The 22,795-nt window shown below is 35.8% G+C and overlaps 1 protein-coding gene across 1 annotated transcript; it reads left to right on the forward strand.

The window, feature by feature from the left end:
- Window positions 1-2,104: 2,104 nt before the first annotated feature.
- LOC116777199 (RIMS-binding protein 2) lies at window positions 2,105-22,795 on the forward strand. Its single transcript, XM_032670611.2, has 21 exons — window positions 2,105-2,707; window positions 9,019-9,219; window positions 9,340-9,538; window positions 9,666-10,565; window positions 10,634-10,754; window positions 10,836-11,013; window positions 11,241-11,373; window positions 11,920-12,110; window positions 12,310-12,513; window positions 12,590-12,784; window positions 13,370-13,564; window positions 13,731-13,994; window positions 14,855-14,914; window positions 15,839-15,925; window positions 16,583-16,795; window positions 16,888-17,121; window positions 17,193-17,423; window positions 17,513-17,675; window positions 17,776-17,937; window positions 18,714-18,787; window positions 19,776-22,795. The coding sequence occupies exons 2-21, from the start codon at window positions 9,022-9,024 to the stop codon at window positions 20,112-20,114; spliced, it is 4,341 nt and encodes a 1,446-aa protein (XP_032526502.1). The 5' UTR covers window positions 2,105-2,707; window positions 9,019-9,021; the 3' UTR covers window positions 20,115-22,795.

A 22,795-nucleotide genomic window follows, 5' to 3' on the forward strand; every position in this document is an offset into this window, starting at 1 on the left:
GGTTGCAAATGCCTTTTCGTCATATTTTGATTATCTATACATCAAAATGACGACATTTTTCGTTAAATGCAATATTTTCTAGTATGAGAGATAAGAAATTTTCAATGTTTTTCAAATATCCTTCCCGATATATTCATCCTTATTTAATACTTGTACGTGTGTATTGGACCTTTGGTAATTTGGCAGGGTTGCAAAGAAATTTGGCAGGAACGAAGAAATACATATGTACATCAGTGTATGTAATATTACCATTTTCGTATTGTAAGCGTTTAGGAAAAGATAATTATTCGCAGATTACATTATATTTATAATATTTAAGTTAATAGACTTCCAGTATTAGATTAGTCCATAGACAAATTCAAAGAATGTCTTGGCCTAGGGTATCAAAAGCATATGGTATTAAAAATTATATTATATCTATAAACTATAGTGAACATTTATTGGATGAATATAATCAAAATAGAAATTCTCGTAAAATCATCATCATACGGCTCTATACCGAGAGCTGATATTGATTACTCATCCACCTTCAAATTTAATTATAGCCTGTAAGTGCCATGATTAAATCCCTTTCAAGACAGGCTAATTGCCATTGGTCAGACATTATTTCGAACCAGTTACCGTATAACCATTAAGGACATATAATTTTTGGGCAGTTTCTAGAAATAAATAGCCCCAAAAAATTAAAAGGTCTTATTCCGCTATTCTTTGATTCAACATTTAATTCTTAAATGAATATCGTGATAATATCAACTCCGTATAAATAATATGCATGTAGTTTTTGGGATGAAAACCGAATAGTGAGTGGCTAAATATTTACATTATCTTAAAATGTCAAGGCTTTGAGACACACTTAACGATATATATCACAAAGTACGAAATTATTTTTTATACTCAATCAACGATATTATTGATTTCAAAAAATAAACAAGAAAAGTACCTCGAAAAGGTGAGAGTAGAAAAAATTATCAAAAAAACATAAATTTAAAATTATATTAAAACACAAATTCTATCTTTGAATTAAATTTCAAAATTCATGTCGACGATAAAACAAAAAAAAAATAATCTCATACTCTTCTTCTTGGTTAATAATATTAAAAAAATATTACAATCTCATATAACTTAACCGGCTATAACATTAAAACAATATATATATCAAACGCATTGTAATTTATTTTAAGCTAGCCGCTTTAACCGCTAGTAATTTATAAATTTTAACACATTTTATTAATTGATACACCTATTAATAATTCAATTACTCCCACACCATGTTCTTGTATCAAGCAATAATTTAATGAATCGCCAATTGTACTGGACAATTTATTTCTTTTGAAAATCTTAAAATAGTTTTATATTTATAAAAATTAATTAGTCTTAACTTTTCTGAGTACTTAATTAAGTCAATTGTTATCAATGATGAGATAGCGCTGTATTTTATCACAATAATTGAATTATAGCCCGGGAAGCGATTGCGCATAAAAAGTACATTTGCTCTTGAATAAAAATATGATGTTTTATAATTGTTTTGTCATGTATTGGTCAGTGTTAAGTAAATTTATTTGTAGTTTTTTTGGTATCAAAACTAACTCGGTTTTAGGTGAAGCTAAGTTAAGAAAGGGAAGCGAACGGAAAACGGTACACGTACAAACGGATTTTTGTTATTACACCGAAAAAATATTTAATCCTACTCAATACAAAAGTGCTAGTGATGAAAGCTGCAATAGTAATGATGGTATAGTTAAAATTATGGAAAATGTAAAGGTAAGTACAAGTAAAAAAGTATTTAAAGCGTATATAAACATTTATTTATCAAATAGGTTGTTACTATTTAGGTAGACGTTTCATTTAAAATATCAATGCAGTTTTATTGAAAATGCAAATTTTAAATCTGTGCTAGGTTGAAGGCCCTAGCGGTGTCAAGTGGATCAGCAATGGGGGTAACGCTCTAGACTCGTTACGAGAGGATGCATTTGCGTACTCACTTTTTAAGACGGATCCGTTATTCTGCACTTATATCGTGCTAGTTTCTGAATAAACGGCTAGTTATACTAGTTATTAGTTTGAAGAAGAGGCGGTAGTTAGTGAGATTGTAAGTAAAAAATGAATTAAAAGATAACTAACTGAGTGTCTTTTTAACGTTATTTATGATGTCTGTTAAGTGGTGTTTAATTAGTGGCATATGAAAGGGTGGTTTCGGTGTCGGCTCAATAATAATGTGCGAGTCGAGTGCTGCTGCTGCTCCATTCAGTATCTACGGCGGCGGCGCGCGTCCTCGTCTCGCTACAGGGCGCCGCGCCTCGCGCAAGCGCCCGTCTATCGAGCGGCATGTGCCACTCGCAGCCGACCGCTCCACCCGACAGAATCACTCTTTTTTATTTTCCCTCCGAACGTAGCACGGCGACATCCCAATTCTAACTGAAAGCACGCTTGATAACAACCGTCCCGTTCGACTATTGTACTCCCAGATCTTTCTCGCTTACGTTACTATAAGATCGAATACAAAATGGCAGGGTCTTACGGATCCCTGAACAGAGCGCGATCCATACTCTGACCGGACGGTCGTGATCTCGGATGGTATATGTCTCGTTGTATGAATGTTATGTAAGTTCGGTACGGTGACCGCGAGTAGGTGTATCCGTAACGTCCAGTAACGTCGCCGGTGCAGTGAACTTTGGAGCCCATGTAACGTACTCGGACTGCCATTAGCGTGAGTACAACTTACATACCTTATAATTATATGTAGTTATAGGCGATTTCACTTTCACTTTACTCCTTAAAATCGAACGTACACGAAGTCGGTTCTATCGATCGACACTTTATCTAGAGCTCCTGAAATTAAGCGCTTTGTTTAGTGGAATTATAATAAAGATAAGGGGTGGTATGGCCATGATTAGATTCTATTACAAAATATAGATAATAATGGCCAAATGTGTCGATATCGACTATTAAAGAACGTGACTACGTACGTGATCATCTGCGAAGAATTATTGATCAAGTTGCTTTCGTTGCTACATTAATATATATATATATATATATTTATATATATTCTTTCTTATTTTATGTGCTATGCGAAAATATTTTATGTATGATATATCTTTATTCGATTTATTCAACATCTTATTGATTTAATTCAGTCCTCCATTTTCCCCCGTCACCCTTCTTACATGATTCATGACCTATTTTACATGGTTTAAGTGTAAAGAAAACACATTATTACAATTAAAAGTGAGCTAAAGTTTTTTTCTTTCAGCATTTATTAAATAAATCCATACATAGGTGTATCGATTAGAAATACATAAAAGAAATTGCGTCAAAGCATATGAGCGGTATATCTTTTACGTGGCTACATTTTATTTTCTTATTAAGTAACGTTTAAAGACTGTCTCTTTTTATTGCTGTCCATTTATTAGAAGGAAAATATTATATTTTACCAATACAAGTGTATAAAATGTTATTTTTATATTATCATCTTCATACGAAGGAAAAACGGGATCAGCAGATTAGTCTTTGGTAATTTCCATAACATGTTTTTTCAGTTCCGAAAAGAAAATCAATCAAGGTTGCATTAACGACGATAAGTTAAGTTCGTTTTCAAGACCTAACTACGTTATATTATAATTCGATGATTGGCACGGCAATGAGTTCGTAGCTAACACGATTTTGCCCCTCGAACAAATTTTATCGATCTTTTGCAATTTAAATGATATGGGATTAAAAAAAACACACATGTGTTGGACAAAGAAACCGTGTAAGAATTTCTGCTTCGTCTAACATTTCTGCATGTTATATGTCGATGTAGTTAGTATTTAAAATATATATTTGTATAGGTTTTTATAATTTCACACGAGACGTCCAAAAAAACTACAGGTTCCTTTTAAAATTGTCGATGAACAGACTACGATTTATTCTTTATCATTACGCAGTATTCCATTTTTTTTATTAAATCAGAGTAATGTTATAACACACGTATTTATTAACGTCAGCATTTATTAGCCGTTAGTTTATTTAAATAAATGATAACTATAATTATTAAGTTAAAGTTTGTATAACGATGTTTGCTTGATTTTTTGACTTCTTGATTAGGAAAAGGAAAACCTGGTTTCTAGAAATTAGGGTAAAAATTGTCGAGAAATCATGGATAATTTCTTATTACAACTATATACGAGTAACTCACATACTCCCAAGCTGCTGAATGGCCTTCCTGGGGACGTTTTCTTGTGCGCTATATTTAAATATTAAGTGTAAATATAATTCGCCTACAACAAATTTTTAGACCCCTTATAATTAAAATGGCGATAGGCGGAGGTAACTATACATATAACGTGTGCAAGTTTTCCCTACGGAAAACAAAAAAATTGCACCGACGGTGCCATTACCTCCATGTAGTATAATTAATTAAAAGATGACAAGATGGGTAAGGTTTCTGAGTATCTTACATTAATCAAAACGTAATTTTTATCCAACCTATTTTTATATCTAGACGCTGCCTATTTTATTAACTTTACAATGGAAGAAATGGTGGCGCAATTTTAACAGCAATGAGAATAATAAAAAACTGTATGTTGGTTACACAGAAATCAGGCAAAAAGCGTTCATTGTACTCTTGGCTCGTTGGTATTGAAATATTCAATTCTGTGGATACACGCGACGTCGCTGCCAAAACACCGCAGTACAGCTACGTATTACATTTACAAAGTAATGAGCATATCTAGTTCTGGGTTTGGTTGGTGAGGTGAAGAGACGAAGTGGATAGTTGCATTAGTTCGTTTAAAATAAAATAGCAAAAAATTCGATACTTAACTATTCAATACTCAAATTGTACTACATTACAAGCTACTCCGATGACGCGAAATGAATCTAATTTGTAGTAATTTGTATATAATTTATTAAGCGATTACGATCAATACTAGAATGAACATAATTCGCTTAAGAGGTCTTGCTTCTGTAATATTTACAGCGGTTATGTTGAAAGAGATCGATTTCTCGTAACTTATCAATGCTTTTAAAAGCGCTCACGTCATAAATGATTGATCGCTAAAACGAAGAGTCTGTAATATGAAACCTAAAGACTAAGCTTAAGAGAGCTTTTCACTTGTTAATGCTTTAGGTTTGAAATAAATCATTATAAAAATACTCCAAAGAAATATACCAACGAAAAGTATTAGCTTTATTTTCATTTTGTCATTTTGAAATATGCCAACAAAATTCCTCCTACAGTTATCTCTTAGTGTAGCTGAAATGTACACAACTCAAACTAATTACCCCTTCCCCATATCCTATAAAAAGACGTAAATTCATCAGTAAAAAAGGAACAGAGTAAGTATTCTATTTTTTTGTAACATTGCACTGGAATTGCGAACGAATGATAAGCGCGTCATTTATATTTGAATTGCGAATGAGCGAATTATGTGCGCATTATAATGCTGTGACTATACATAGACATGAGAAAAGAATGCTGCTGTGAAATGTTTATTACAAATAACTTACACAAAGCATCCCCAGCGTTTTGCAGCGGCTAGATCAAAGGCTTTCCATTCCAATGCCGGCGGATGATTGATTCATAGTTCATACCGGCCGTGTTGAATGCACATTGTGTAGTGTTCCAGCTAGACAAAGGGTTGGACTTGTTTATTACCGAAAAAATATTTTATAGAGCTTGATCGAGCAAATAAAATTTTGCCGAACAATTGACTGAAATAAAAACGGGTTACACTCGCAAAAACTGTGAGTCTTTCACAATTATTTTACTACGACGGTATTCAATAGTATATTGGACTTTAAAGCGTTTGCATATTTTTATTCTGCAGTCAATAATTGCATTTCACAAACAAGTTACTGTTAGCGATATTTTGTTGGGAATACAGAAGTTAATTAATTAATTTGCAAATGAGTAGACAGTCCATCTGAAGGCAAGCAAGTGGTCATTGAAAACTACAATGTAAAATGTTGCGAGTGCTTTCAAAAATAATCAAATGTTGTCTAAAATATTAAACAGAAAGTATTTTTGTATTAAACAAAATTATATATTATAATACAAGAAAATTCATACGCTGTTTACGCTATTTATGATATAGATGTGTAGTTTAATATGTTGTTTAGAAACTTAATATGATTTAGAAGACGTCTGAGGTGCATTAAGGAAGTATAAAAAGTTTGCGGTAGCCGGAGCAAGAAAAGACAATTTCGTAATAAGTGACATATGGTGCTGAATTCCTATATTACAAAACTTAACGCGCTTATAACCTGTACATATTAATAACTTTTTCACTAAAACTCCTTACTAGAACGCATACACAGAATCATTTTTAACATATGAATTTTTTGTTTGGAGCAATAAAAAATATTTCAAATCGTTTTTTCAGTCCACTGAAAATAATTATACTTTTAAATAATTGCGTTTTGACATAGTGAAACATATACATATATTTTATTTTTAATCCAATAACCAAGGCCAGACACTATTTATCATGTATTGAATGATATTGTGTAAAAACAACAGAAAGCGTAAGAATGGTTTTTAAAAATATAAGAAAAGCAATATTTACTTTCAAACAAAAATTTGTGCTTTCCGATGTGAAACAGCACAATACATTTTCTACTTGAGTGGTACGTCTGTGGCTTCACAAATTCATTAATTTGTGGAGCTAGAGTACTCGCGGCTTTTGTCCGATAAACTAAAATACGGTGGGCAACACAGATTGTGTATGAACCGTGGAAAAATTCAGAATTAAGGCTCACATACAATACGTTGTTACTCTGAATACTTGAGTACTTTACTTGAATATCATTTAAGGAGCCGTTGCAACGTACGTTCTTGATAAAAAAAATCATTTATGGGATTCAAAGGAGCTTACATATATTTTGTTCAATTTCAGATTTTTGGAAATGTATGTCAGGCAATAATAATTTTCATTGAAAATATCAACGGGCAAGAAAACTTCAAATATTTTTTGGTAATTTCATCTGTTACACGTTACGTATTTTTTATATAAATATCACTCTTTAGATATTGTGTAATTTTCCGCGGTGTCTTTCTGTTGTTCGAGATAAAGAAAAAGAAAACTTGATGTACTTTGTCGTACTTCGTAATGAAACTTCGGTTATGAATAGCGCAACCTCGTCCATTTCTTCAGCCACAATCTCAGGGTCGAGTTAATTGAAATCCTTTATTGTATTAAGTTTTCTGTTCTAATATTACATAATGAAGGTCCCAGACCCGCACCACATATTGTATTGTGCATATAATGCTGTTGTGATCGTGGAAAAGAACACGGATAGTTATTTTTTAGAAATCTATCTAAAGTCGACTTACTATTAGTAGTATAAAAAGTTATCCAATAATCAATCAGCCTTACTTCAAAGAGAGTAATTGAATCATATATATATATGTACATATATACTAAAAAGCCTCAAGTCTTATAATTTTTTACTTCTAATTAATGTTATATGATATTATATAACCCCTATAACTCCAATACTGCGCTACGACCAACGGCGGCACAATGTATCTTTCTTTACTAGGGACATTTGTTGGCGTATTGCGTTGTCCTGGCTGGATTCCCAGTTTCGTCGCCAGCGAGGCTGCCAAGCTCCCCCTCTCTCTGTAAGTCTGGGCATGCTTAAAGCAGGTCACCGCACTTTTTCACGTTCCAGACGTAGCGGCGGCGGAGTCTGGTGATTTTCGTTAGCCTTAAGCCCGACGAACACTTATCGATCTGGTATTATTGTACTGTGATAGTTTTAAGGTCGTTCTTTTGATAGTTTTGAGTATTAACATTTTCACATCTCGTCTGCTCGTCTGCTCTCGTGCTCACAAATGCTGCGAAGTAACCGTAACGTTGGGACTATGTTGATAAAATTATTGTAAAGGCTTACTAATCCGAAATTATTCATTTCATTTCAATTAACATTTAATTATTTTTTTCCAAATTTATGAGATTTATATGATAGTGATTCATTTTTATGATGTAGAAAAATTGTTGATTGATAACAATATGCGAAAAAATTACTTTGTCTGCTTTGCGTTCTACCAAAAATTTATAAATTTGTTGTAACAACTAAGAGATACACTTTTCATAAATTAATTTATTTTGGATGTTGTACTGTGTATATTTATTGCGTCAATATACCAAAGCATATCAGCTTTTATCGATGACGTCAAACCACCGCTCGCTACGGCCGATTTTAACATAAAATCGAAAAATTATTGATACTCGAGTTACGTGACCTGCTTATTACACTCGAGTGGTCGCGTTGAAACAAGGTTTAACTTAAATTTTAAACATTTTTATTTCGATTAAATGTTGTTTTACTCTTATATTCATGTTGTTATATGCACGATTTCTTTGTAGTTTCTCGTCTACATTATAATAACACTGGTAGGAATATTCAAAGGCCATGATTGCATTAAATGAGTAATAAATTGTAATATCATATATATTTAAAAGGATTAATTAAAATTAATTAATACCGTCAAGTATTCGATTGGCAAAATGGTCGTCCGAATTCTAGTAATTTGTTTATACATAACACCCTCATTAAATTGGAAAATGGATTTTGGACGTCGTTTAATAATCTACTTATTTTAATTTAGTGTTATAATGATATAATCAAATAATGATAGAGATTTACTATAAAATTCGGATAATTTTTAATTAACATTAAAACTGGTTAATTAAAATTGTGTGTTGGAATATTCGTTAATAAATTTCCAATAAAGCCATTGTTGGTTAATCGTGTTTGAATTCTTATCAAGAACACATTATCCCGGAGAGACAAAGCAAAATACATAAAAAGCAATATCAATACAATTGTAGAAAAATATCAATATATTACGTAAATTGGTTTTCAATGATGGAAATAATATTATATTCATCTTATGAAAGACATTTTATCTCAGTCGTGTGCAATGTACTCTTATTGCATATTATTGTACTGTGATATTATTTCATAAATAAAACAATAGTAACGAATATTTTTTTGCTTCTTATGTGGTCATTGTACGTATGAAACTTTTAGACAATGAGCGGGTACGGTATGTCGAGCGGTGGGGACTCTGACACGCTGTCTCGAAGGCTGCGTGAGGCGGAGCGCGCTCGAGCTGATGCTGAGAGAGCGCACGCGGACGCACTTGCACATCTTCGGGCGGCGCAGCGCACGCCGCACGACTCACACAACGTAGAACAGTTACAATCTAGAGTTAGAGAACTAGAGAAAAAGGTACAGTCTAGCATAGCATTCACAAGTAGTTAAAATAACGTACATCGAAACCAGTTCCTTAACTAATTTAAAGTCACTAAACCAGCCTTTGGTTATCGTTGATGTCATATTTGTCATTAGGCGGCATTAGAAACGGTTCGTTGCGAAGAACTGCAGTTGGAGCTGTCGGCAGCGATGCGTGCTCGTGGCACCACGACTACGGCAACCTGGTCGACGCCTGTGACTCAGCCAGCTTCCGAAATCGAGAGGATTATGGCTAAAATTGAACAAGATAACCGGATTTTAGCTGAATTGGAGCATTCTAGATCTACAACTCATGGTATTAAGCGTTCTTTTAAAAACCGAAGTAAACATGTTTATGTTTACTTCGGTTTTACGTGAAGTAATAATTACGTGCATACGTAATTATTAGTTCTTATAACCTCTGGCATTATTTTAATTGGCAGGGATTCAAACAAGCGGATCTAATCAAGCGTTGGGAGAGTTTCAGTCGCCGACACCATCTCCTTTGCCTCACTCATATACAAGCACCTCTGGCCACGTGGTGCTCTGTCAGAGCAACACGATGCCTACTCTCTCTTCTCTACACAACACTTCCCACTTCACCGCTCCCAGCTCTAATACAGTGGCGTATTCTATGAGTGCTCATAATCCTACTTCTTATTCTAATCCAGTCCCAGCTACTTACGGTCTGTCTAACGCTCATCAAGTTACTTTCACGAATCCAGTAACTGCTCCTCTCGTTAACAATATAAGTCAAATTTCGAGCACTCTTGCCGGTCTTCAATCTAATTTACAAAACATCACTGGCAATATGTCCGGGATGAATTTGGGTAGCACATTAGTCGGCCCAGCGATTAGTGGTACCTTAACAGGAGCAGGACTTTCTAGCTGTCTTAATAACCAACAAACAAATTTATCTGGAGGTCTTACAAGCACTCTTGCTGGAATTCAATCAAATTTGAGCGGTTCATTAGGAAACCCACTATCTAATCTCACAGGAACTGGACAAATCGGAAATCTTAATACAAGTTTGACTGGCACAAATGCATATGGAACGGGCGTAGGGACCTACACGAATCCATTATTATCCGGTGGTCTAGGAACAAACACAATGAATATTAAACTAAAACCCATTGATGAAATAGACCTTGGCTTAAGCAGATATGGTACTAATCCGCCTTTAGTTAGAGCTACCACACCAGTAACACCGCACCAACCCTCTTGGAATTTAGGAATAGATAGCCAATTTGGAACTGATAGAATAGGAAATATGGATACCTTTATTCATGATCGAGGTCCGAGAGCCATAAGACTTTTACCAAATAATATGTTGGACGTAGATGGTATGTTAAATCGTTGTTGCTATCGTTTCTTAGATTCGCAATGTATCTAATTATTTCTACAATTCCAGTCCGAAACACGCATTACATGAATGGTGGCGCATCCTCTGAGCCACAAGTTGATATGCTAGACATTCCAGGAAAAGGTCGTTGCTGTGTTTATATTGCTCGATTCTCCTATGATCCGCCAGAGTGAGTGTATTTGTTAAATTTGGAACGTAATTACGTTTTTCTTTATTTTCCTTTGAGTGTAAAACTTAGACGTCTTTTTAGTGTCGAGACCTCGGAAGGAGAATTATCTATTTGCACCGGAGACTATTTACTGGTTTGGGGTCCACCGGATACCAATGCAACAATGCTTGATGCTGAGCTGTTAGACGGTCGTCGAGGTCTTGTTCCAGCAAATTTTGTACAACGTTTAGTTGGTGACGATCTCTTAGAATTTCATCAAGTAAGTATAGCTTTCTTATAATGTCTCTAATTTACTTTTAGTAGTCATATTTATATTAGTAAATGAATATGTTACTAATATATTTATGACTATATTCCGAATCGAATGCAGTAGTGACTACAACTAGTCCTTGATATCAGGGTTAAACTTTGTCATTCAACTAAAAATAAACATATTTTAAAAAATTAACTAACATCTTGTTTGGATGGTTTTGTTTATATTTTTAGGCCGTAATAGCTACTTTGCGAGATGCTGATGAAACTGCTACTACAGCAATAAGTGACATGTCGCTTAGCAGGGATGTGGCTCGTCTCAGTGAAATGGCTGATATAAGCGATGGTCCAGAAGATGATGACAATGGTAACATTTTATTTAGTTAATATATTGTCTTGTGATTATTACCCAATAATGAGGTTTTGATTTAATATCACATATATAGAGAATTCATTAATAAAAAAATCCCCACATAGTGAGTGAATCCCTTTAGAAATCACATTCATATCCTGTTTTATCTTGATTTAATATGATTTCTTTTTTTTAACCTAGTATTTTTACAACAATATTCGCGAGTTTGTCTTATATAAAACCAATGCATGCATTTCCTTAATGTAACACGTTTAATGCACTCCAAGGATTGGTTTAAAATATTAAATATAGAAAGCATTGAAAAGCTTGGAGAATTATTATCTCCGAAATATTGCATTCTAGCAGATTAAATATTCGGTTTTAACACTTTTGTAGTCATAGAAATCTATAGTTAAACCTTTGCCCTTTCCTATTCGACCCATCCTATACATCGGAATTCGCTGCACGCTTCTTGGCATATCACTCGCACTTCGCCTGCTTGGCTGCCTCCTATTCGCGATCTACGGACCTGAACAGCAGAGCTGTTTTTCTCGTCGCTAGTGCCAGCGCCGCGTCAGCTGACCCTGGAGCGGCAACTCAACAAGTCCGTGCTCATCGGCTGGACGGCGCCGGAGGGTGTGCAACAAGCCAACATCGACAGCTACCATGTGTACGTTGACGGCGTGCTCAAAACTACAGTCAAGGCAACCGAGCGAACTCGTGCTTTGGTCGAAGGAGTAGATGCGAATCGAGTAAGAAATTGAAAAATTATCTAGTTTCTTTTTTGTGTAAACTTTGACTAGATTGCACTATTTAGTTACAATCATCTCTAGGTCACTCTCATCAGTGTTTATTTGTTTTTTTTTCTAATATAATACATAATGAAAAGTATTAAACGATATTATTTTTTTATTGATCAGCAAGTTGATATATTTATTGACGATTTTAAAGCCACATCGCATTAGCGTCCGATCAGTAACAGTCACTAGACGCACGTCGAGGGACGCCGCATGTACCATGGTCATAGGCAGAGACACTGGAAATATGGGACCCACTTGTGTTAGAGCGAGTGGAGTAACTTGCTCCCAAGCTGTAATTTCTTGGCTTCCAGCTAACTCAAACCACCAACATGTCGTGTGCGTCAATAATGTTGAGGTAAGGATAAACATAAGATTTTTCTTTTAAATATTGTTAAAAACAGTTTGATTTATTGAACTTTATTATGATTTAGGTACGAACTGTCAAGCCGGGTGTTTATCGACATACAATAACGGGTTTGTCCCCAAGCACACAATATCGAGTTACGGTCAGAGCTAAGCATTTACGAGCAGGTCCACCAGGAGTACCTATTGAAGAAGCACCTGGAGCTTACACTGATTTTAGAACATTACCTAAAGGGCTGCCGGATCCACCAAACGAAATAATGGTACATAGATTTGATAAATGATTACTCCTTATGGCATGAAATAAACTAAGCATGCTTATGTTGATTTTTTTACACTCCACAATCACGATTCCTGCTCGCCTAAACAAAAGTTCTCTCTTTCCTTACTAGTTCATATTTGATATTTATATATATTTATATTTTAATGAGATTTGATTAAATACTTACTTAATTTAATTTTAGTTAAATGTGCTTCGGAATATAACTATTATAAAGTTAACTATCAGCGTTAGTACGCACTTAAAGAATGCTTTCAAACGCTCACTAAGTGTGTGGTCCAATTCTTAGTCATTAAAATTTCACAAATCATTACACAACCCCGTCCTTTTCAATTATATTCACAACCTAAAAGCACGCGGCACCATGGAAAATTTCGAGGAAGTCGCCTCAATCGCAACCATTAATCCAGCGCCAGGACAAATTATTCTCAAATCCGCTCACATTGTTGGTAGCTTAGCGTTCCTGTTATGTCGAACCCTCCCTCGATGTGGCTTATAGAATATAAAAAAACTGATTGGCCGAAACAATATGGCTGGATTGTTGGTGGTGATTGGTGCGGTGTCGCAGGTGGAGGCCGGGCCACAGGATGGCACTCTACTCGTGACGTGGCAACCTGTGCTGCGACCACCCGCTTCCGGGCCCGTCACCGGCTATGCGGTATACGCTGACGGCAAGAAGGTCACGGACGTCGATTCCCCCACCGGAGATCATGCTCTCATCGACATCGGCAAATTGATCGGCCTCAATCCCAAATGCGTTACTGTGAGTACTGAGTAATGCTTAGAATGGCTACCTCTGCGCTGTCTTAAACATGTATGCACTCGATAACCGCGAACGGTGTGTGCTGGTCAATGAAAAAATTTATTATTTTGCTCTCGTCAGTAGATCTTCTTTTTGTGTATAATATAAACACATTTTCCTCTCGCAGGTGAGAACCAAGTCGCGAGACAGTCAATCAAGTGACAGTGCTCCAACACCGATACCACCAGCTGTGCTTCGAGGAGTGGTATCTAGAGTGCCACGTGGTTCAGGTCAAGGGCCGACTTCAGGTCCAAATCAGCCAACTCCCGGTTTCAGAAACCAAAGACCTCAGCCATATCAACAACATCAGCAAGTTATCGAACACGACGAAAATCTGTCGGATAAGGAAATTTTTCCAACTACAAATCGCCATGAGGGTCAAGCAGCTCAGGTAAAGAAGTGCTTGTAATATCATTGTATATATATATTTAAAAATTATAACTATGATTCATCTTAATAGAAAGTAATAACCCAAGATATTTCTAACATTTTTAACCAAAGTTTTAGCTTTGTATATACTTTCTGTACAATGAGGGCTTTATTTCAGAAATCGTTGTACTAAAATTTTATATTTTAATTTAACCGTTAAAAAATTGTTGGCACAGCACTTTGTATTTTAGTTTGCAAATCAATGTTGTGTGTAATAATTTTGCATTTCATTTGAATTAATTATTATTATCGACATGTTTAAAATGTGTGAGCTTATTTTGTCTTAGTCTTAAGTAAGTTTCATCTGTGATTCCTAGTTGTCGTTAATATTATCAATGTCTCTCTATTTACGCAAGAAGCCTTTTTAATTTTTCTTCTTTTTAATCCTCAGCAAATCGAATTACGAATTTCTGTACAACACTTGAGATAAAAAAAAGGCTTGTCGCGTAACTTCGGTGTTGCAAACTGCACTCTTTATACTATCTTCTGTGGATCTGTCGCTGGCATCTTCTAAGTGTCGAGTAGTTTTGCCGATCGGTTCCAACACAACCACGCGCGCCATCGTCTATTGTATAGCTATGCACTCGGCTCCAGCGTCAAAATTAAATGCATTCTCCGCTTGCGACTAGTTCAGTAGTCTCTAGAGCTATTGGCCGATACCTAACAGCGCACGACACCCTACAGATACTTGTATACTTAGAACAAATAAAGAGCCTGTACTTTGTGACACAGACAGTTTATCCCATGGAGCTCATTTTGTTACGTTTCACTTAAAGAATACCTTACCTCTCTCTCACATAACTATTATACACCTTTCCATAGCCTACGAGCGGATTCGGCACAGGCCTTCTAAAGAGTATATTCGACAAAATAACCCCTTCGGTAAGGAATTTTAACACGTTTTAATATACTTTTATTTCTTTAAAATCTTCAAACACGTTTTATTTAGATTTAGTTTTTATTTATTTTTTTATTTCGTGTGGACTCAGTTATATTCTTAGTTCTATTTTATCTTATTTATTTCACACAGTGTGCTCGTTTTTTTAGTATCGTTATATACGTATTTACTAACGTAGACATAAATATGGTCTGTGATATAAGATGACATTTTCTTTAAGTATGCTTTAGAACGTATAAAGTAGTCAAACACAATTTTATACGTAGAGGAAGAGAACGTGTTAGCTAACCGTAACTCGTAACGCAAGTAATATACAATAGTATCAAGACATACATGTAATAGCTATATACGTAGAGGTTACATATAGCTAATAGATATAACAAAAGTAATATAAATAACAGCTACATGTTAGAATAATTTTTTTTATATTAACAATTCAATTCAAACAGCAAAAGCAGGACAGCCAAACGCCTATAACAATTTATTTTATCAAAAATACAGTTTTGTTTAAATAATACGTTTCACACAATTCAAATATATCATTAGGTTATAAGTTTTATTACAATCATTAACACGTCATCCATCAATCATTAGCAATCATACCGATTTACTTTTAAGATGCAAAAGTAAGATATACGATGTCGAGTGTTTGGAAGCAAGGAAACGCTTTCACGGCAACTCAATATCACTTCAGCTTTACATGCTTCACGTATACTGCATATGTTTCGCGGTACATACATATATATTATTTTGTATATCGGCCTTCTAAAAAGTCGGTGCCTTTAATATTATGTTCAAGCTTCAGTGGTATTCTATCTCAAAATTAATATTATATCAAGATCACTGCCATTCAATGTCATGTATTTTGAATCGATATGTTAAATATTGAATGACCGTGTACCTGTTAGCAATCCGGGATACCGGCCATCGAAATCACTAAAGAGGGAGCCGTGGAGGCCAGTAGCGAGGACGAGGAACCACGCCGCCGCCCGCAGGTCTGCGATCTCTTGCTGTCATCGATGTTCTCTTCATGTGCTAGCACTTTTCACTTTGCTCTCTTCTCTCTCAACTTTTTGCGGAACTTCCCGTTCACATGTTTTCACTATTCGTTGTTCTGTGTTACCTTCACATCCTGGATGTTTGACACACTACACAGGTTCACGACACTATCTACCCCGACAGAGGATTAGGTTAAACAGATTCCCCACAGAGCACTCGATACAGAACCATACCATCCGAGCATGCGCTACGTGTTTGTATGACTGTTCCTGCATGCTGTCTTGGCTTAGACTCGTTCTAAATACTATGACTCACTCTTAATGTTTAAACAAGGATCTTTGCGGTTCTGCGAATACTGTTTAAAACTACGGAATACAAAAGTTTGTTAATGCGCATATAGCTGAAAAAGTTTTCTGGATATTTCTATGCTATGGACGATGTGATTAAAAATTATAAGAGCTGCACGCTAGCTTTTGTTGTGCATGGGGATTGAATAGTCAACGGAATGTATTATTTATAACGACAGGTAATGTATCTATTGCTTTCGATCGCATACGCCAATATATATGGCTGTGAAGCTTGATAAATTGCTGTGGGCTTTGTTATGGAAAATCTAACCTTATTAATGTGTTGGTACGTACGGACGTCAGCAGCAGCCGTCCCAACCTGCTCAAGCGTCGCAACCGCCTTCGGGTCAGCAGTACCCGAATACACAAGCCTACCATGGCACGCAGCAACCCCCCTATCAACAGGGAGGCCAGTTCCCAAGTAATCAGCCAAGCCAATATCCCGGCCAACCGCAGCAGTATCAGAACCCTCCACCCCGAAATCATCATGAAAGAGGGCGCCCTCCAAATCCTCACCAGGTTACTTTTAATTTTCATAGCTTTTTTTGCTAGATTTTAAATATATATTTACAGCAACTAGTGCGATGTCAAAATAAAATTTCTTTAAGCAGCAATTACAACAACAACAAATGCAACAAGGCCCTATGCAGCAATATGGTCCACGAGGAGGTCCTCCAATGGCTCCTAGAGGCCCCCAACCTGGTCATCGTCCTCCACAAGGACACCCTCAATCTAAAAGAAGTAGATTTTTCATCGCTCTTTTTGACTATGATCCGGCTACTATGAGTCCAAATCCCGAAAGCTGCGAAGAAGAATTGCCCTTCAGCGAAGGAGACACGATAAAGGTAGGTTGTTAGGGCTGGCAGGGATATTTTCGAAGGTTGATTAATTGTAGTTGCTAAATTATTATGATTAGGTTTGGGGTGACAAGGACGCAGATGGATTTTATTGGGGTGAATGTCGTGGCCGACGGGGCTATGTACCTCACAATATGGTAGTAGAAGTTTCTGAACAGGAAGCCACCGGTCAGGCCGCAGCCAAGCCTCGGGATCGTTGGACGGAAGCTTACGCTAACCAGCCCGTGCGAAGAATGGTTGCCTTGTACGACTATGATCCTCAGGAGCTCAGCCCTAATGTCGATGCTGATGTAAGTTTTGTTTTATTCTAAAAATTACATATGATAAACAGCTTTTTAAATAATATTTTAAGTTTTTGCTAATAATCAAGTTTGTAAAGGCGGAGTTGAGTTTTCAAACGGGTCAAATTATCCACGTTTATGGAGAAATGGACGACGACGGATTTTATATGGCAGAGATCGACGGTGTCAAGGGTCTAGTGCCCAGCAACTTCCTTACTGATGCTAATGACAATTATGGACCACCGGGACAAAGTAGCCAAGGTTAGTTGAAAGGATTTTTTGTAACATAGATGATGGAAAATAAAGTGTACATGTTTTAGTTATGTTCATGATAGGAATCCACCACAATATTTTTACATAGGTATGATGGGCGGCGGTAGAACCGGTATTCCGGGTACAAGTATGCCTGTCGGGGGACAAGGCCGTGGGCGAGGGGTACCACCCGGGCCTGGGGCTCGCGGTCCTCCTCCTCCGCCACGCGAAAACGTAGCCCCTGCACCCAGAAACCATCATCGCAAAACAGGTACGCCTCTCAAGTTCTTCTTGTATGTACTGTGTAGAGCCGCAAAAGGCTTTTCGATATTCGCTGTTATAGTTACTCTCCCTGTTAGATAAAGATATTAATAATATGGTTAGGTAAGTGCGGCGATGATCAGATCTGACTACTGAGAGCTTTGAGTGTTTCATGTTTGCACCTTGGACTTGCTGTGTGACTACTGAAAGACGCTCGCTATTTTGCTCTGGTAAATTCTATCATCTTCTCTGTACACGGTCATAAGATTGCTACGGGCCTCGCTTTGCGAGTTTTCTAACACTAAATAGATTTTAATTTAACTACCGCAGCCTGGACATTTCACATTCAATTTATTATTTTTTTAAATAGAAAATATTTGTATAGCGAGTCCGGTTGCAATCCACGGAGCACAAAGACTCTTGGTGTACACATTGCTGATAAACACTATCTTGGATTACACAGTCACAGACATCGATGTCCACACGCGAAACTTGAAGATACAATCAAACACGAAAATCAAAAGTAAACTAGAAGTTTACTTTACGTTACTTTGAGGGCAAATTTATTTTCTTTCTGCATTTTTCTGACTGTCTATTTTATTTTTATTTTATCGAAACTTCCCTGTCGTTTTCTCGTACTAGTCACGTTAGCTCACGCGAGGTAGGCTGGTCAAATACACGCAACATAGCATTGCACAGAGCCCACGATGTGCGTGAGGTGTGATCCAAGATTCAAGTGGTTGTCTGTGGTCACTATATATGTTGTGTGTATTGTCTGTTTGCTAGATGCCTGCCCTCTTCCCCCTTCTCAGTTAGACCACAACACATGCGCCAGTATTCCAGAACAGGCGAATTCTCAGGTAAAATATTACCGTTATATACAGTTTGACCCCACAAAAATACTTTCAGATTATGCAACAATGCTAGTCATTTTCTTTAGTTCGTCTACCACGTCATACTTTTAGATTTAATTTTCACTGATTTGTTTTTCTTTTTTCTCTTTTCTGTTATTTTCTTCTCTATTATTTCATTGCGTTTCATCTACGCCCCGTATATAGCAAAGTGGCGTATCGTCCGAAATAATAATATCGTCGGTCCATAGAATACATATACGGACGAATCATCGAGGTTTTATACACATTAGATATCATATCATACTGGACCATATCATACAGAACTAGTACATGACAACACTGGCGTTTACTTCACGTACATCAGATATACCATTACCCATTCACCTTTACGTTGACAGTCTCTGAAGCTTGTGAATATGGTCCGATACTAGACGATTACAACAAGGTCTTATTTATCCAATAATATAATAGAAATAATTCGCAATCCAGTATGAACGAATTATTCTCAACAAATAGATTAAAGCATGATCCTAACTTGCATTTGTTTCACGTAGTCCTTTGCCATAGATTTGCAAAGACTTTCCCCTAATGAAGGAGTGAACCGCACAAACGTTCCTGAAACTATAATGCTTTGGTGTATGGCAATGCATGATGAATATAGTATAAATGTATTTTGTTTTGAATATCTTACCTTATGCATGAACTTACTATGTTACTGTTTGTATTAAACACTTATAAAATTAAATTAATAATTAAAACACAAGATCTCTTCCCTAGAATGATAGAAACTGGTTTCCCATAATTTTATTGATTGTATGAGTTCGAGAGACTTATCCATCTGCATTGTTCGGTAGTTCAGTAGCGAAAAAGTCAAATTCGCTATAGTTCATAAAATTGCATCGAAGTCAGTGTACGATGCTAGTCTCATCTAGATCAGAAACATCAAAGATCTAGACTCACGAAATCAGAACTTAAGAAGTTTCGGTGCGTGCAGGGGAGGGGGAGAGGCGCGGTGAGCGCTCCTCAAGTGAGCACGATCGCGCGCACGAGCGCTGGTAATGTGAGCACGCCGACCGTGCAGTCTCCAGGATCGGCCGCCATTACCGGCATGCCGCCCATCGGCACAACGACGGCCGTCAGCACGTCGCCCGCCCGTCGAGGCGGGCCTGCTGTCGTGCCAGCACCGACCGCTCAGCCAACAACACAAGCCCCGCCTCCGACCACTCAGCCCAACCTCATGCAGAAGTTCTCCGAGATGACTGCCCCCGGTGGTGACATTCTCAGCAAAGGGAAGGAGCTCATCTTCATGAAGTTCGGACTCGGTGGAAAATAATGTCAGCGTCGTGGCCTCTGGAGCTCCAATGTTTGGATCATATTGCCCACTATTTATTTGTAACGCCGTTGAGGCGAAGAGTTCTGCTGCTGTTAAAGGCTTTATGACTTGGCCGAGTTTTATAAAGATTTTTGTTTTTTATTTAGGCAATTCGATTTACCCTTATTCGATTTAACGTAAGATATGTAAATAATTAAACATTAACATTCAATAAACGCACAGTTTAGTGGATATTCAAATATTTAGAGGTCTCGATAGTACGCACGGTTGATGATTATACACCTGAAGTTATAGTTATGTGTAATGTTTTCTATCTTTCTGACCTGTGTCCGTATGTTAGATTAGTTTATAAGAATATTGATTATGTTGTCGAGGAGCCGCCGAATCCGGAACGTTCCATAATCAAATAGTAACATTTAATATCTTCTAAGCAAAATATGAACTCGCGGTTCCTCAGCAATACTCTTCTAATCTATTTTGTTTCGTATATAAGTACGAAACGTTTTATTGTATGCGAAGTTGTCTGACTATTACTTCTGAAACTTTGTTATTGGACTGCAAGCGTAACTTTTTATAAAGTACCAGTTATATCCGCTAGAGATTCGTTCCTTTAAAATTAATATATGTTTGATTTTAATTGGATGTGAGAATAAAGTGCATAAAGCAGGAATCGTTTGGCCCACAAGAGCTAGGTAATTTTTGGGTAGCCACCGTCCTGGAAGCCCATATTCAACTGGACAATCTTGGCAATAAAAAATAGAATGTGTGATCTGATTATTTGTTTCAAATGTTTATGATAATGTTGGATGAGTAATAAATTTTACATATAATATATTAAGAAACAAATGTTGTAATCAATGTTCACGACATTTTTTTGTAACAATACGAATAATATCAGTCTATGTTCATATTACACTTAAACGATTCATTACACAACAAATGCAAGTCATTTTAATGGTAAGGTTTTTCTGTAAATTCATACGAAATTCCCTTCACTATAAAGTAAATATTCTGTGATAGTAGACGTGTTACCATCTATCTCATTAAATATAATTAATTGCGTCACATTTTCACTTAGAATGTCGATATCAATATTGAAATAACATCTCAGAAGTTGAATAATTATAAATATAAATCTAAATATATACCAGCAATAATATTTTAACACACAATGATTTAATAACGAATAATATCCAATAACTTAAACACAGTCTTTCTTGTCGTAATCACTGCGTAATAAAGACGCTCGCAATTTAGGGAAACAAACACACATTAAAAAAAAAACACTAAGTTATCTACTTTTCGGTATTGGCTATTAAAATAACTTTATATTGAAATTGTTAAAATATTTTTGGATTTAAATTTATTTAGTTAAACAATTGAAAACCATTCAAGCAAAAAAAAAACAAGGAACAACAAATGCAAAGTTAATGTATGGAGCCACTATAAGACTGCTTGCACCTGTGTAATTACTTTAACATTTCTTATATTATATTAACTAATATTAAAATATTTAATGAATGTTTCAAATTTCCAGATGCAAGATATCTGATAGGCTTAGCAATATATTGCTTAAGATAATCTCCGTCAACAGGAATTATATGTTGTAAAACATTGATATTAAAAACAAAATCAATGACACATTCAAAGACCAATAGAATATCTGTTGACGGATGTCATCTCACCGCTCCTTCACTATCCATTGCCAAATCATCGTAATTTAATAAATTCAATTCAATCTCATCACGAAACAAATCATCTGTGAGATATATGACAATATAAATCAATGTATTTACGATTTAATGGTATTTCCTTGCAATGGTTATGCAAGGGGCGGTGATATTTATTCACTATCAAGTGCGTCACGTTCAAACTATATACCTGTATCTCGTTGTTGTAAATATTGTTCGATAAGGTTGCTTCAAATGTAGTCTATTTCGATGCTCACTTCGTACAAGGGATTCTCTATTAAGTCCTTATAATCGCTTATCTATCCAACGACATTCGAATATTTTAATCTTTTCACGTATATATGTAAAAGAAATTAGCTTGAAATTGTTAGTAACTTACCATTTATATTTATAACATGTTTAGCCGTGCTGTTTAGTCCACATTGATCTTAAGGCGGTTCTACAATGCGGGTTACGTGAAGATATCAAAGTGCACTTTACATACGAAACAAATAACGAACCAAATTATACTCTTGAATGTTTTGTAATAAATTAATACGATATCTTGAATGTTACAATTATTTAACATAACTTCGCAATATACTATTGATGGATAATTTAATTATCTTTATGTGCCTGCATTGTATGAATATATATGTTTTATTTGGTTGTACATAATCGTGTTCTTTATGGTATACCCATATAGCTCGACAGGCTACATATCTACCTATAAGTGTATGACCTGAATTGAGTTTTTTTTTCTATTAATCATACTTCTAGTATAATCTAACAGCGTTCAAAGTTGTTCACTTGTTTATAAAATTGTTGATCTGTATCCATATCTCTTAACACATGTACCTACGTGTATGGTTATTTATACAAATATAAATAATTATTGAATATTAATCGTGCAATCATTATTTAATACGACGACTTGTATATTGTATTAAACCTCTTGAAATGTACCAAATATTCTGCGACTAAATAAAGGATACAAACGACGCTTCTTTA

Source organism: Danaus plexippus, chromosome Z, assembly GCF_018135715.1.
Source record: "Danaus plexippus chromosome Z, MEX_DaPlex, whole genome shotgun sequence".
In the NCBI taxonomy this organism is placed as follows: domain Eukaryota; kingdom Metazoa; phylum Arthropoda; class Insecta; order Lepidoptera; family Nymphalidae; genus Danaus; species Danaus plexippus.

Coding starts and splice junctions, on each gene's coding strand:
- LOC116777199 (XM_032670611.2), top strand. CDS start 9,022: ATGAGCGGGTACGGTATGTCGAGCGGTGGGGACTCTGACACGCTGTCT. Junction 13,995..14,854: donor ATGAGGGTCAAGCAGCTCAG/GTAAAGAAGTGC, acceptor ACCTTTCCATAG/CCTACGAGCGGATTCGGCAC. Junction 17,122..17,192: donor GCGAAGGAGACACGATAAAG/GTAGGTTGTTAG, acceptor TATTATGATTAG/GTTTGGGGTGACAAGGACGC.